The 13,218-nt window shown below is 28.0% G+C and overlaps 2 protein-coding genes across 6 annotated transcripts; one reads left to right on the top strand and one right to left on the bottom strand.

Moving 5' to 3' along the window:
- Positions 1-340: 340 nt before the first annotated feature.
- On the bottom strand, positions 341-12,220 carry LOC127070822 (transcription factor IIIB 90 kDa subunit). Of its 4 annotated transcripts, XM_051009304.1 has the most exons (16): positions 12,057-12,220; positions 11,762-11,978; positions 11,099-11,312; positions 10,867-10,951; positions 10,597-10,733; positions 10,376-10,480; positions 2,452-2,601; positions 2,244-2,337; positions 1,998-2,130; positions 1,802-1,898; positions 1,563-1,712; positions 1,393-1,478; positions 1,083-1,320; positions 835-1,003; positions 576-748; positions 341-490 (listed from the first exon to the last, which is right to left on the bottom strand). In XM_051009304.1, exons 3-16 carry the CDS (start codon positions 11,310-11,312, stop codon positions 354-356), a joined length of 1,968 nt encoding a protein of 655 aa, XP_050865261.1. In that variant the 5' UTR covers positions 11,762-11,978; positions 12,057-12,220; the 3' UTR covers positions 341-353. The 4 variants fall into 4 exon arrangements, with proteins under 4 accessions (XP_050865261.1, XP_050865260.1, XP_050865264.1 ...); XM_051009303.1 differs by having other exon boundaries at positions 11,762-12,220; XM_051009307.1 differs by having other exon boundaries at positions 1,563-1,646; positions 11,762-12,220.
- LOC127070825 (BTB/POZ domain-containing protein 6-B) lies at positions 2,946-9,828 on the top strand. 2 transcript variants are annotated; one of them, XM_051009311.1, is made up of 7 exons: positions 2,946-3,211; positions 4,446-4,727; positions 4,853-5,000; positions 5,101-5,317; positions 7,009-7,195; positions 7,256-7,434; positions 7,820-9,828. In XM_051009311.1, exons 1-7 carry the CDS (start codon positions 3,121-3,123, stop codon positions 8,282-8,284), a joined length of 1,569 nt encoding a protein of 522 aa, XP_050865268.1. In that variant the 5' UTR covers positions 2,946-3,120; the 3' UTR covers positions 8,285-9,828. The 2 variants fall into 2 exon arrangements, with proteins under 2 accessions (XP_050865268.1, XP_050865269.1); XM_051009312.1 differs by lacking the exon at positions 2,946-3,211 and adding an exon at positions 4,073-4,202.
- Positions 12,221-13,218: the final 998 nt, after the last annotated feature.

Below are 13,218 nucleotides of genomic sequence, written 5' to 3'. Positions count from 1 at the left end.
TCAGTTTTAATAAATTACTTAATATTTATATAATATATTAGATTACTATTCACATGTATACCATTCCTTATCATACCCGTGTGTAATTTTTAATCATGATTATAATAATATATTTTACAATTTCATGAATAATCTCAATACCAAAATAAACTGCAACAAAATAAAACTACCTCGATGGTATAAAAAAATATAGCTAAAACAAAATAATATATTACTTATATATAATTACATTTATGTTTGGTATAATAAAATAAGTAAGGAAACCAATATAATAAGCGTATTAAATTAACGGTGGTTCTTTGAAAGAGAACAAGTATATTGAGGGGAGAAAATGCATTAATCAAGATTTAATATTAATAATCCTCTTCTTCATAGCCATATCCATAGTCATCATCATCGTCATTTGTAGTGTGTCGTCCAAGCATTTGTCCTACTGTCATTTCGGTAGGGTCATCAATAGCATCGTCTATATAATCTTCTGCTTCGTCCACTGTAAAATAGAAAATTATATCAAGTGAATATGTGAAAGGTTAATAAGGAGAATAGATCAATAAAGAAGAGACATCATTACGTACCAACGTTTGATGCATCAAGTGCAGGCGGTGTAGGAGGTGCCATATCTTCCTCCACAGATTCTTCTATTTCTCTTGGACTTGTTATTTCTACCTTACGTCGTTTATTAGATTTTAGAGCACGTGTCTCTTGTGATAATGATGTTGTTACATTCTTTGATAACGAAATAGGTGTTCTGTTTATATGAAACAAAAAGAAAGTATAGAAAAAATATTTCACATGTAAAATATAAAATGTATACAAATTTTCATAACAACTAACCCTGATGATTTAATCTCCATTTTAATTTCAATCTTAGATTTACATGGTGATTTGTCTTGCTCTTTCTGCTGCTGATTACTTGGACCGTTAACGTTTAGACTTTTCAATACTTCATAATTGATTTTAGAAGATATACGTTTCTCTTGCAACATTTTTTCGATAGCTTCTCCTTTATAAATAACAATATATAATTTAGTGTAGTAAAGAAATATGTATTCTTTGTTTCTTAAACTTATGTTTTAATTTACCTGCAGTAGTAGCAGGACCTTGATTTTTATTTCGTTTTGTAGTACGTCTTCTCTTTTTCTCTGGTTTACCTTCTTCTTTCTCCTTCTTTCGTCGTTCTTCTTTTTCTTGTTGTTCAGTCAAATATTTTGCATTGACTTTTTTCCATAAAGTATCTTTGAATTCAGCTTCTTTTTCTGTCATTATATAGTCGTCCAGTTCGTCATCGTCAATGCCAGCACTGTCAATTTCTCCGGAGGACTACGACAGATAAATTTTGCATTTTTTCTTTTAAGAAGACAAATATAATATTTCAAAAATTTGTATACCTACATTTTCAAAATTTGTCTCTGTTTTATCTTTTGATTCTTTGCTCGTTTCCTTTGTTCCATTTAAACCCATGGATGCAATATCAGGACCTGCAAAGGTTTACAATATTTTGTTGTAACATAAATCGTATTAATTGTTAATCAACTTTGTCAGCATACACACACACATCTTACCAAGTCCTGTAAATAACGTATCATTATTACGTTCAAGTAATTCTTCCTCAACATCCGAATCCACGTGTTCATAATCAATGCAACCTTTAATAATATTTAAATTAGTTTCTTTAATAAATCTATCAGCATAATCACTTTCTAAATAAGGGCCTGTAAACAACGTTAAGATTATATACATTTAGAAAATATATATTGCATATATATATATATATAAAGTTGCACAAAGTAAATTAAAATACCATCTTTTCGTTTTTTTCCTTTTCCAACTTTTTGTTCATCTATTTGTCTGTCAATTTCAGCTTGAAGTTCATTTATTTCTGAATCTATATTTTCTAACTGAAATTAATAAAAGCAAATATTACAAAGTATAATGTATTTAAAAAATTAATGGAACAATTCCATCACTTAAAAAGATTTGTTTTCTTTCTTTTTTACTTTTTGTAATCGTTCTCTGTCTTTTTTACGAGCAGCTTTAAATGCAGGTGGATCTTGCTCTTCCTCTAAATCAACTGTCATGAATTCTTCCAAAGTCAAGGCACTAGAAGGTGTGTCTCCAAATTCCATTAATCTAAAATTGAATATTTTAAGTATCGGTGACTTAACATCAAATATATGCGCGCGCGCATGCATATATATATATATATATATTATTTTTATATCATAAAATAAATAATATATAACCTTTTACGTAAAGTAGATTCGTGAACTTTGACAATTTTTACAATATCAGCAGGAGATCTATTAAATTCGTGTAATCGTGCTGCCATTAGTAAAGCTGTAATGAAATATATATATGTGTGTAGATAATTATTATAATTAAATATGTGTATGTGTGCGTGTATTAAAAAAATATATTCTTTTAATTAAAAAATATATAATTCAAATTTACCCGCGCCACATAGTCCTGATGGTTTCCGACCACTGTGTATGCTATCTCTTTTCATTCTTTGCACTACTCTTAATGCAGTCATTGATACTTCATGAGTTTTTTCACCAAATTCAAGCTTGTTTGCAAATCTCATAATGTACAAGCAAGGATCTAAAATATAATAATTCAAAAAAAGTATAATATATAAAAGTAAATGCGACACGATTTAAATCGAAACGTATAATACGCGGCAAATTTAAAAATTCAATATCGCCATTTAAGTTCATCGGAATACTGTCATCCGATTGGTTCGTCGTAAAAGATCAAAATTGACGATACGATATTTCTTTTAAATAAGATCATAAATATATTATTTGAAAAAGTTTGGACATTAAATAATAACAGAATAAAGAAAGTATGATTTAAATAAAGAGACATGCGCGTTTTAACTCGGATTATCGACCGATTGCAGAGACGAAACGTAACGTGTGGTATTGCCTAACCAGCGCCCGTCTTCCTGGCATGGCGCCTCGGCCCTCGACCTACGCTCCTTTATTATCTTAAATTTCTCGTGATTTTTTCATTCGACACGGCTGAAGAGATTAAGCACCGATTCAAAATAGACAAGAAAAAGAAAAAAAGAAGAATTAATAGACAAAAGAGACGTCTCGTCTTGCAGAAAGAGCAGAGATGTCTAACTTATACTCGAAGATCACCGCCAAGCCGTTGCAACGGTATCAAGATAACGTCACGGTCAAGCAAACCAATGCTTGGGTCAACGGTAAGAGAATTATATGAATAAACTAAAAAGATAAAGTACTTTGAATTTATTCTGTTTAAATGATGATGTCAATATACATGTATATATACCTATATATATCATATATATATGTGTGTGTGTGTGTGTATATATATCCGTATATATTGGAGAGAAATTTTCTCTTATTGATTTATTTATAAACAATGGCTGGTCAATTATCTAATATTTCTTAGAAATTTCAATCGTGTTATTAGATACAAATAACCACCACCTTGAAATAATTCATTATATATAGACAACGTAAAAAGCAACACTATTACAAATAACCATTAATAATTATATCGCATGTTCGTTTCGTATCATTTTAGATTGATCATTACGTGAAAATATGTAAAATAATGAATCCAACAAATTTATAAAAGCTTTCTGCATCTGTAATTTTTGTATATATGTATATGTGTATTATATTAAGAGCAGTGACACGCACTCATGTTGATAGGATAGTTCCTGTCATCGACACGACTACGTTAATCATTAGGGTGTCATTTAACGAAAGTATATCGCTCCACGTTGAAAGCGCCTTAAATGATGATATCGATATACAGATTAAAAAAACAATTGAATGTTGATTAGAGTTATCGTATATAATGGTAGATAATGATCAAGTATTTAATCAATGTTGTTGTAAAGAAATTCGTTGATATTTTTTTTCGTACTTTTGATCTTCGCACGATGTATATCACGTGCAACCGAGAGATGCACGAATATACCCGAACAAAAACGGACCGAGACGAACGTTTCTCGGTGCTCCGCTACCACGAAACGTTTTGCTATTCAATATGATGCGCATACATGTCCCGCTTTAATCGGTACATCTTATTGTATAACGGTATCAAATATTTTACGGAATTCATCAATTTTTTTGGTGACACCCTTTTTTGCTATGTCGAAACATAGATAACAGATTTGCTCTAAAATTAACATCAAATTGATGAAATAATGTATACTGACGGTAAATTATTTGTTTTTTTTATGACGCGTCAACTTTCGTTTATATTATTTAATAAAAAATATTATTATTTCTGTGTATGATGTGTTACTATATCGTGCGTGTAGTAATATGGAATGATTCCATGAGATATGTATTTCTTTGATTAAAAAGGTTATTGGTTTAAATGAGAGGATAAGTGTATTGAATCAATTGAAAAAAATGTCAAGATGGCAATCTAATCAAGAAAATTTGTGAATGTTCTAGCGGAATCTCCAAGTAATGTATCAGATTCTCCACCATCGGTAAGCCCTCTGTCCTCTTCCATTGTATTGCAACGAGAGGGAATAATAAATCAGCCCCCTAGTGCTCCTACATCACCACTGTCTTCCTTATCGTCGCCTGTAACTCATTTGAATCTTTCATCACCCGAAGACTGTACACAAGATCCTAACTGGCAAGCAACAAAAACTACTGTCCGTGAACGTAATGCTGCTATGTTCAATAACCATCTCATGGCAGATATTATTTTTATTGTTGGTAGTCCAGGTATATAATCGTTCTTTCCTTCTTATAATTTAATAGAATTAATAAATATATTGTAATTATATATCAAACTTTAAGATATTTGAAATATTGACTAGATTACAAATAGAAGGTGATATTTGTTACAGGTCATACACAAACTATACCAGCACACAAGTATGTCTTAGCTACAGGTAGTTCTGTATTTTATGCCATGTTTTATGGTGGACTAGCAGAAAATAAACAAGATATAGAAGTGCCAGATGTAGAGCCAGCAGCTTTCCTTGCTCTGTTAAGGTGAGTATATAAGAGAGATATATGACGGACGTGTTTAACACTTATGAAATTATAAATTTCATAGTAAAACTTCACTATTTTTAAAAGAATCTTATTCCAGGTATATGTACTGTGATGAAGTACAACTAGAAGCTGATACAGTTTTAGCAACCCTTTATGTTGCTAAAAAATATATAGTTCCACACTTAGCACGTGCGTGTGTCAATTATTTGGAAACAAGTTTGACTGCTAAGAATGCATGTTTACTTCTAAGCCAATCTCGACTATTTGAAGAACCAGACCTCATGCAACGATGCTGGGAAGTTATAGATGCTCAAGTAAGTAATAATCAGAAGGTATTAAGTACCATTACTTTAAATACAAGCTTGGACATGATGGTAGATGAATCAAATTTTCTTAGTGATCATGATTATCATATTCGACATTTTTATTCTTATGAAGATGTTTGTATCAAGGATAAATTCAAAAAGTCACAATATGAACATAATTATCAGAAAAAATTGAGAATAAACGACACTCGTGAAAGCTCCAAAAGTAGAATATCATTAGCACCGCACTGTTTAAGTTTATCTGAAATTAAATGTTATTCTTCTGCAATTGATATAAATAAGGAACGATTACCATATACTCTTTTTCGTACGCGTAGTGAACCATATTTTCCAGGTAATAAACTGGACATAGAAATCACACAAAACATGATGTATCGAGATAGCTTTATAGAAGATTATGAATGTATGAAACACACAGTAAATGTTAATGATCTTTCAGACAGTAGATATAGTAACAATCATGATTTATCTAAAATAGTAGTAAAATCTAATGGTGTAATTATGTAGAATTTGTCTAACAATTAACCAGATAAGGAAAACCTGTTTTACAATTAAAATTAGTTTTTACTATAAAGATTCCAAACATTATCAAAATTATCAGCATTATTAAAGATGCTTTCACTTTTTAATAATCCATGTTGCAATCGGTTAATATTATATTCCCTGTAACTTATGTCGCATTGTATTTTTAAGTTTGTTTTTTATATACTACTTGTATATAGTACTGAAGATATGAAACTTGTAGAGATAAGTAACTACAATAATAAAATACCATTAAAAAAAAAAAAAGAAAAAAAAAAGAAACATGTAATCTTAATCAAAAATGTTGCTTTATAGAAAAATAAATGCTTTTGAAATTTTTTATGTAATATTAGATTTTAAATCTTTTTTGATATATTATTTTATTAATGAATGTAGTTTACTTGCAATCTTGTATATTTACACTTATATTTATGAAACTAAAAAAGCTTCGCAATAAAAGTTATATTTTATTTATGTATTGTGTCCCCACCATCATTTAATTTTAATAAAAAATTAAATGTAGATATATTAAGACTATACTTGTTAAGTTTTCATTTTTAAAAACAAATATTCCTTATCTGCTTAAAAAACTTTTTAATATCAAATTTTTTAGAATCTATTTATCTACTTAATAGATATTCATTTTACATGTCCCTGCTTTTGCATTTTTCATAATATACTCGTTAATAAACAATAGTTCTGTGATAGTAAATATATTTTCAGGTTCATACAATAAAAGCATTATGAAGTTCAAATAGAGAATATATATAACATAAAAGAAAAAATACGAGCTTTATTCTATAGAAAAATTATAAATAATATTTGGATTTTCAAAGATAATTTTTCGGGAATAAAAAATTTATAACTATAACAAAATAAAAGTGATATGAAACATAAGAACAAACTGAATTACCTATTATTTACTCAAGGCCCTCGCGCGCGCGTATATAATTATTATAATCTTTAGATTGAAATATTTATTATATATAAAAAAAATCTCAGCAGAGAAAGTTTAACCACATTTACAGAGAACAGGATATATTGAAAATGAAATATATTATAGTATTCCATTTTTGCATGACATATTATTTAAATATCTTCAGCAAATATTTGTATACTTAAGTTCATGTAAATTTATATTGATATCTATTACACAGGCAGAAATGGCACTAAGATCCGATGGTTTTGTAGACATTGACATTCATACACTTGAATCTGTCTTATCTCGAGAAACATTAAATTGCAAAGAGATTCATGTGTGGGATGCTGCATTAAGATGGGCCTCTGCAGAATGTTTAAGACAAGATCTCGAGCCCACATCCGCGAATCAACGACAATTATTAGGTGAATATTTTTTAACTTTTCTAGAAGAATTAGTTATGTTATGTTCATTCTTTATTTTAGGATCTGCCTTGTATCTAATTCGACTTCCAGCTATGAATTTAGAGGAATTTGCTAATAGTGCTGCACAAACTGGGATACTGACACAACAAGAAACAATAGATGTTTTTCTACACTTCACTGCAAGTAACAGACCAATGCTGTGCTTTCCCACAAAAGCACGACAAGGATTAAAAACTCAGGTACGCATAAAAAATATTAAATTGTCCAATCATTTCTCAACACAAAATAATTTCCCTCAATGTCATATTACTTGAAATAAATAATATAGGTTCAAGTAGTTCTGTGTATCCTTTTGTTAGTAATGTTCTAATTATAATATATTTAAATTTGGCTTCCCATAAAAATTGTAAAATTTATTGGTTGAAGTGACATGATTATTTCCATTTTATTTCTTTTTCCTTATTTAAATTTTTGTGATCTACATACACTATGTATTGATAGTTTGTTTTTTACCATGAAACGATCTTAACTGTGATTGCTCTATATGTATACAAATTTTAAGATTTTATGTGCTTATAATAAAGTATTTATTGATCTACGTGAGAACTGGAAATTTCTTTATAGGTTTGTCATAGATTCCAATCATGCGCTTATAGATCAAATCAGTGGCGCTACAGAGGAAGATGTGACTCAATCCAGTTCAGTGTTGACAAAAGAATTTTTGTGGTTGGTTTTGGTTTATACGGAAGCTCTACTGGTGCTGCGGACTATAATGTTAGAATAGAACTTAAAAGGCTGGGCTGTGTCTTGTCAGAAAATAGTACAAAATTTTTTTCTGATGGATCAAGCAGTACATTTCACGTGTATTTTGAAAATCCTATACAAATAGAACCAGAGTGCTTTTATACAGCAAGTGCAATACTCGATGGTGTAGAATTAAGTTATTTTGGTCAAGAAGGTATGACAGAGGCTACGGTTGGCAGTGTAAACTTTCAATTTCAGTGTAGTTCTGAAAGTACTAATGGTACAGGTGTTCAAGGTGGACAGATACCTGAATTGATTTTTTATGGACCACCATCAGATGATTGATGTAAATTTATGATGTGAGTAACACTTTGATTAGTGTTTTCATTTTTTTTGCGAACAAAAAAAATTTTGTAGATATTCAGTGGCTATCATTTTAAACAAAACATGCACACTTCGTCGGCCTGTTAAGTGACGAGTTAAATTTAGTAGAGTGAAATTCTACTGTGTGGGAATTTGCACATGATATGTATATTCTATGATGAAAATAGTTTAGTACACAGATCTTGTATTAAAGTATGCCCACTTAGTAGAATATTTTACTCTATGAGCAACTATATCTTGCAACAGAGAATGTATTGCAAGCAATATTGTCACTCTGCAGATTTTAGTAAATAAGCAAGTATGACAGGTGCACTTTAATCTGAAAGTTTTCAGAAATAATTTTTTGCTGTCATATGAAAAAGAAAAATTTATTTTAGAAACAAATAGTGTTCAATCTTAATGGTCAGATATTATAAAAGTAATAAAGCATAAAATAAGGCAATAAGGAAAATAAATATGTATTAATATTAATCATTTTACGATGACGGCAGTAGTAAATCAATTAGCAATTTTTCAATCGTTTAAAAATATATACGTTGTAACATAACAATGTATAATAATCTTAAATTTCAACAAAATGGATGAATATTTTTGGAACTGCATAACTGAGATAATTGTAAAACAAAACAAAAATACTGTGTGGATTATAAAATATTGTCAAAAATATCTCATTTTATGATGTAACACTAATTTGAATTGAAATAACTTAAAATACTTCTCAATATTATCTCAATTTCTACCTTACCAAATGAGTCCATATTACGTTGAATAACAAATATATAATTTGTTAATTTGTTATCATAAATTGTATAAAAACGTCACTATTTAAGTAACATAAAAATATAATTCCGTTATTAATCCCATCTAATAAAAGTAAATGCATAATATGTAAAAATTTAGTTCTATAAAAGAAAATATTCAAACTTATATTTTAAGTCACGTTGCATTAAATTAACGTTAATAATTCGTTTCTTTTTTACTTTTGCTAATATTTGTATATAATTGTCATATTTTTTACTTGAATATCAAAATTTAACCAAAAGTTTAGTTTATCCTTGTACAATACGCCACGTATGTAAGTGTAGATATTAAAGTATTAAAAGTAATAAAAAAAGATAAGAGATCAAGAATTGTTCAATATAGTAAATAACAATATTGTAAACTAGTACATTTATCATTATTCTCTATCTTTGTTGTCATTAGATTTATCTGTCATTTATACTTTTCAGAATATGTGTAGAAATGAAATTGCTTTCTGCTTAGTGGTAATAAATTGTAAATATTCGTAATAAAAATATATAGAAATGAGGTCTATATAATGATAAAAATGCATTGTGAAAATTTGTATCATATGTGGGTTTTGAAAAAGGTAAACATCATTTGAAGAAAAAAAAATTAACTATTAACTGCATCATTGCTACCGAAAAAAACAGTGTGATTTTTCTGGTGCTGATGAAGTTAGATTAGTAATTGTTATTCTTGCAATAAATTTAATGAATATTTAATAGATAATGATTATTTAATAAGACCTAATTCCTTGAAAGTATCATAAGATTTATTAATCAAATATTATTCAAATCTATTATTATTTTATCTGTTATCAAGTTTAACATTGCAAGAATACATTTTAAATTGTACTAAGTCTTACATTTAGTCAGTAAAAAAAAGAGAACATCATTATTATAAAGTATTATCAATCTCTGTATAAATTTTATCTCATTTCATAATAGAAATGAGTTTTGATATTGAAATATTATAAGAACTTTTTATTTAAGTTTACCTTACTAGTCATATTGACCAATAACATTTTGTTAAATAAAAATATATATATATATATGTGTGTGTGTGTATGTATGTATATATATATATATATATATATATATATATATTCTAAATTTTTTAAGAATTCATTATAAGTCCAAATAGATATTCTTTAAATTCAAATGGAGGCTACTTTAATTAAATGAAATCTACATAAAAAATAAATTTTTGAAATAAAAAAACTATAAAGTAATGTATCATGCAAAATATAACAATTTAATAAATACTTACCTACTGAAGGTATATTGATACATAAGGCTTGTGTGAACCGCAAATACGTCCGTCCCAGTTCATGGACACAAATTTGAAGAACATCACTGATGTCAATAAGCAAATCTATGTAAGTTATTAAGGAATCATAAATAAATAATTATACATAAATCTAGTACTACTTTTAGTTTGCTAATATATAATTTAGAATTTTCTTAAATAAAAGTATATTTAAAGGATACGAGCTGTGCCTTCAGTACGACAAGTGATATATACACAGGCTGCATGATTGTGAGCTTGCTTCCTTCCACGAGTCAGTTGTCGGCTTAATGCCATTTTGTAAAAATTAACAGATATATCGATGCAGTGCTGATTGAGTCTTATAATAAACAAAGGGAATAGAATTAGATAAATACAAACAATATATTAACAAGTAATAATAATTAGTTAACTTATCTAGTCACCTGAAGTATAATTATTGATATTAAAAAAAAATCAATTGCGAAACTTACTGTAACTGCATACAGAGATGCGTTATTCCTTTTCTTGCATTTTGTAACGTAATACCTCTTGATTCTTTTCCACTAACATGATATGCTAAAAAAAAAAAAAGAGAAAAAAAACATATTAATTTGACTTTGTTAATTCATTATATAGTATAATTACATATATAGATAAATCAAGTCCATTAAATGAAAAACAAAAAATAGTATATTTATATTAAAAGTATCAAGAATAATATACCTGCGCCAAAGCCTGTAGCCCCACCGGTGCTATCATTTGCAACGAATTGTCCGAGGACCATCATATTACCAGATGGGGATTCTTCAAAAGTAGTTTCACTGACAATAAGTTGGTCCTCCAGTACAAACCCACATTCTGTACAAACAGCATCGCCTCTTGCAGGGTCTGTCTCTATGTCTATAGAGCCACAATTACGACACTTATTTCCTGACATCTGCAATACAAAGTTTGATAGAAAATTGTTAATAAAAATGAATTATTGATACTTATTAAAATAGAGATAATTATAACCTTTTCTTTAATTGTCACAAAAAATGTAAAAATGAATACATTGAGACTGCAGAAAAAAATTGTTATATTAATTCGAAGAAAATTTGTACTAAGACACAAAACCAATTAATATCCTTTTTCCTTTTCTTTCGACACTGTTTTGTGACACGAATAAAAAACTTTGCATCTTTTTTATTTCTATCACATGCGTTTGACATTCCACGTTTGTAAAGATACGTAAGTATTCTCAGTTAAGGTTAATACAACTTAATTTTTTGTAAGTTAAGATATATTATGCATAAAATACAAATATATTAAGAAAAAAATATATCCATGCATAGGGATTATTTAATGATCATTATTTTTTTAGATTAAAAAATATATTTTATATACCTTTATCAGTTTTTCTTAACTGTAGTCAATAGTATATGATGCACGGCGGCACGAATCCTTGTTAGCTCAAGCAGAGCAGTCCGAATTTCTAATTCCAAGAACGAAGGTTCAAATCCTGTCAATTTTTCTCCCTCTACTTGAAAATTATTTTATCTATTCTATTAATATATAAGCAATTGAAAATGATATATGTATACACACGCATACACACACACACCTACACACACAAAGAGAAAGAGGAATTACGAATTTATAATGCTGCAAAATATTGTAATATTTGAAACTATGTACATACACTTATACACTTATGGCCAAAGTGGCGTAGTTGGGAACCCTTTTTCTTTCTATCAATCACACATTATCCCTCGATGCTTAGTCGTACAACGAAGTGTCATATGGTGTAATCTTTATATGTAATCAAGATAGTGACAGATTTAACAAAAGTAAAAAAGAAACGCAGGTTATAGTTCTTTGTAGATAAACCTTATTACATAAAAGAAGCTTACATTATTAAAATGCGATGGATTGAAATTTGACATCATTTTTATAATTGTTGTGGAAATAAATCAATGCAGTCTGCAATACCATCAAAAAGAATACATACGTAATTATAAGATATGTTTATTTATTACAATAATACTTTAAGGATTAGTAATTTAAATTTGTCGTTTTATTAATAACTAAGTTTTGTCACATTATATATTTATATTATATTATGTAAAAATAAATTTTCCGTTTTATCAGTCGTATATTATTTCTTATTTCATGCTAATGTTACAATAATATGTTATGTGATAGACAGTAATATTTGTATGTAACAGGTTAGCTTTTTTGAAGGTAAATTATTTCATATTTGTCAATTTTATTTTAAAAACTAGTACTTTTATCTTGAATTCACTTTCTTGCCACTAATTGGCAAAGAGAATGCTAGATTTACCCAAGTACATAAAAATTTTTAGAATTGCGTTAAAGATAAAATTGATAAATATACAAAAATTGCTCGTTTAATAGTATAGAATGTACCCAGTATCAAATTTTATTAAAATACAGATTATATATATATATATATATATATGTATAATAAAAGCTTTTTTATATAAATGTTATAAAGATAGTATTCATTAATCGTAAATTAATTGAAATATATTTATATAATACTGATTCGTATCAAGAGCTATTTTTTGGAAATTCCGAAGTATTGATAAATTAAAAATTATGTATCAGGATCTCATAATGTGTGAAATCTTTTTGAAATATTATATCTTTTTTTAACCAATTTCTCTTATTTATCTCGTGACTTCTGCAAATATCAGTTCAGAAGATATTATTTCAGTTGATAAATATTGCCATTTATTTATTTATCATACTTTTATTTTAGAATTTTCTATCGGATGAATAATTTGACAAAGATATTTGCCGGATGGGAGAAATGGAAGGATTTAATGTAAAAAACGTTG

The sequence above is a fragment of the Vespula vulgaris genome, chromosome 19, assembly GCF_905475345.1.
Source record: "Vespula vulgaris chromosome 19, iyVesVulg1.1, whole genome shotgun sequence".
In the NCBI taxonomy this organism is placed as follows: Eukaryota; Metazoa; Arthropoda; class Insecta; order Hymenoptera; family Vespidae; genus Vespula; species Vespula vulgaris.
Note: the sequence above shows the minus strand (reverse complement) of the source record. Positions and strands in the feature narration are given on the sequence as shown.

Excerpts from the sequence above, each read along its gene's own strand:
- LOC127070822 (XM_051009303.1), bottom strand. The coding sequence starts at position 11,312 with ATGTCAGGAAATAAGTGTCGTAATTGTGGCTCTATAGACATAGAGACA. Across the intron at positions 2,602-10,375 it reads TATCAATATACCTTCAGTAG|ATCCTTGCTTGTACATTATG; the intron begins GTAAGTATTTAT and ends ATTATATTTTAG. Across the intron at positions 1,004-1,082 it reads AGGTCCTGCTACTACTGCAG|GAGAAGCTATCGAAAAAATG; the intron begins GTAAATTAAAAC and ends TTATTTATAAAG.
- LOC127070825 (XM_051009311.1), top strand. The coding sequence starts at position 3,121 with ATGTCTAACTTATACTCGAAGATCACCGCCAAGCCGTTGCAACGGTAT. Across the intron at positions 5,001-5,100 it reads GCTTTCCTTGCTCTGTTAAG|GTATATGTACTGTGATGAAG; the intron begins GTGAGTATATAA and ends ATCTTATTCCAG. Across the intron at positions 5,318-7,008 it reads GGGAAGTTATAGATGCTCAA|GCAGAAATGGCACTAAGATC; the intron begins GTAAGTAATAAT and ends TCTATTACACAG.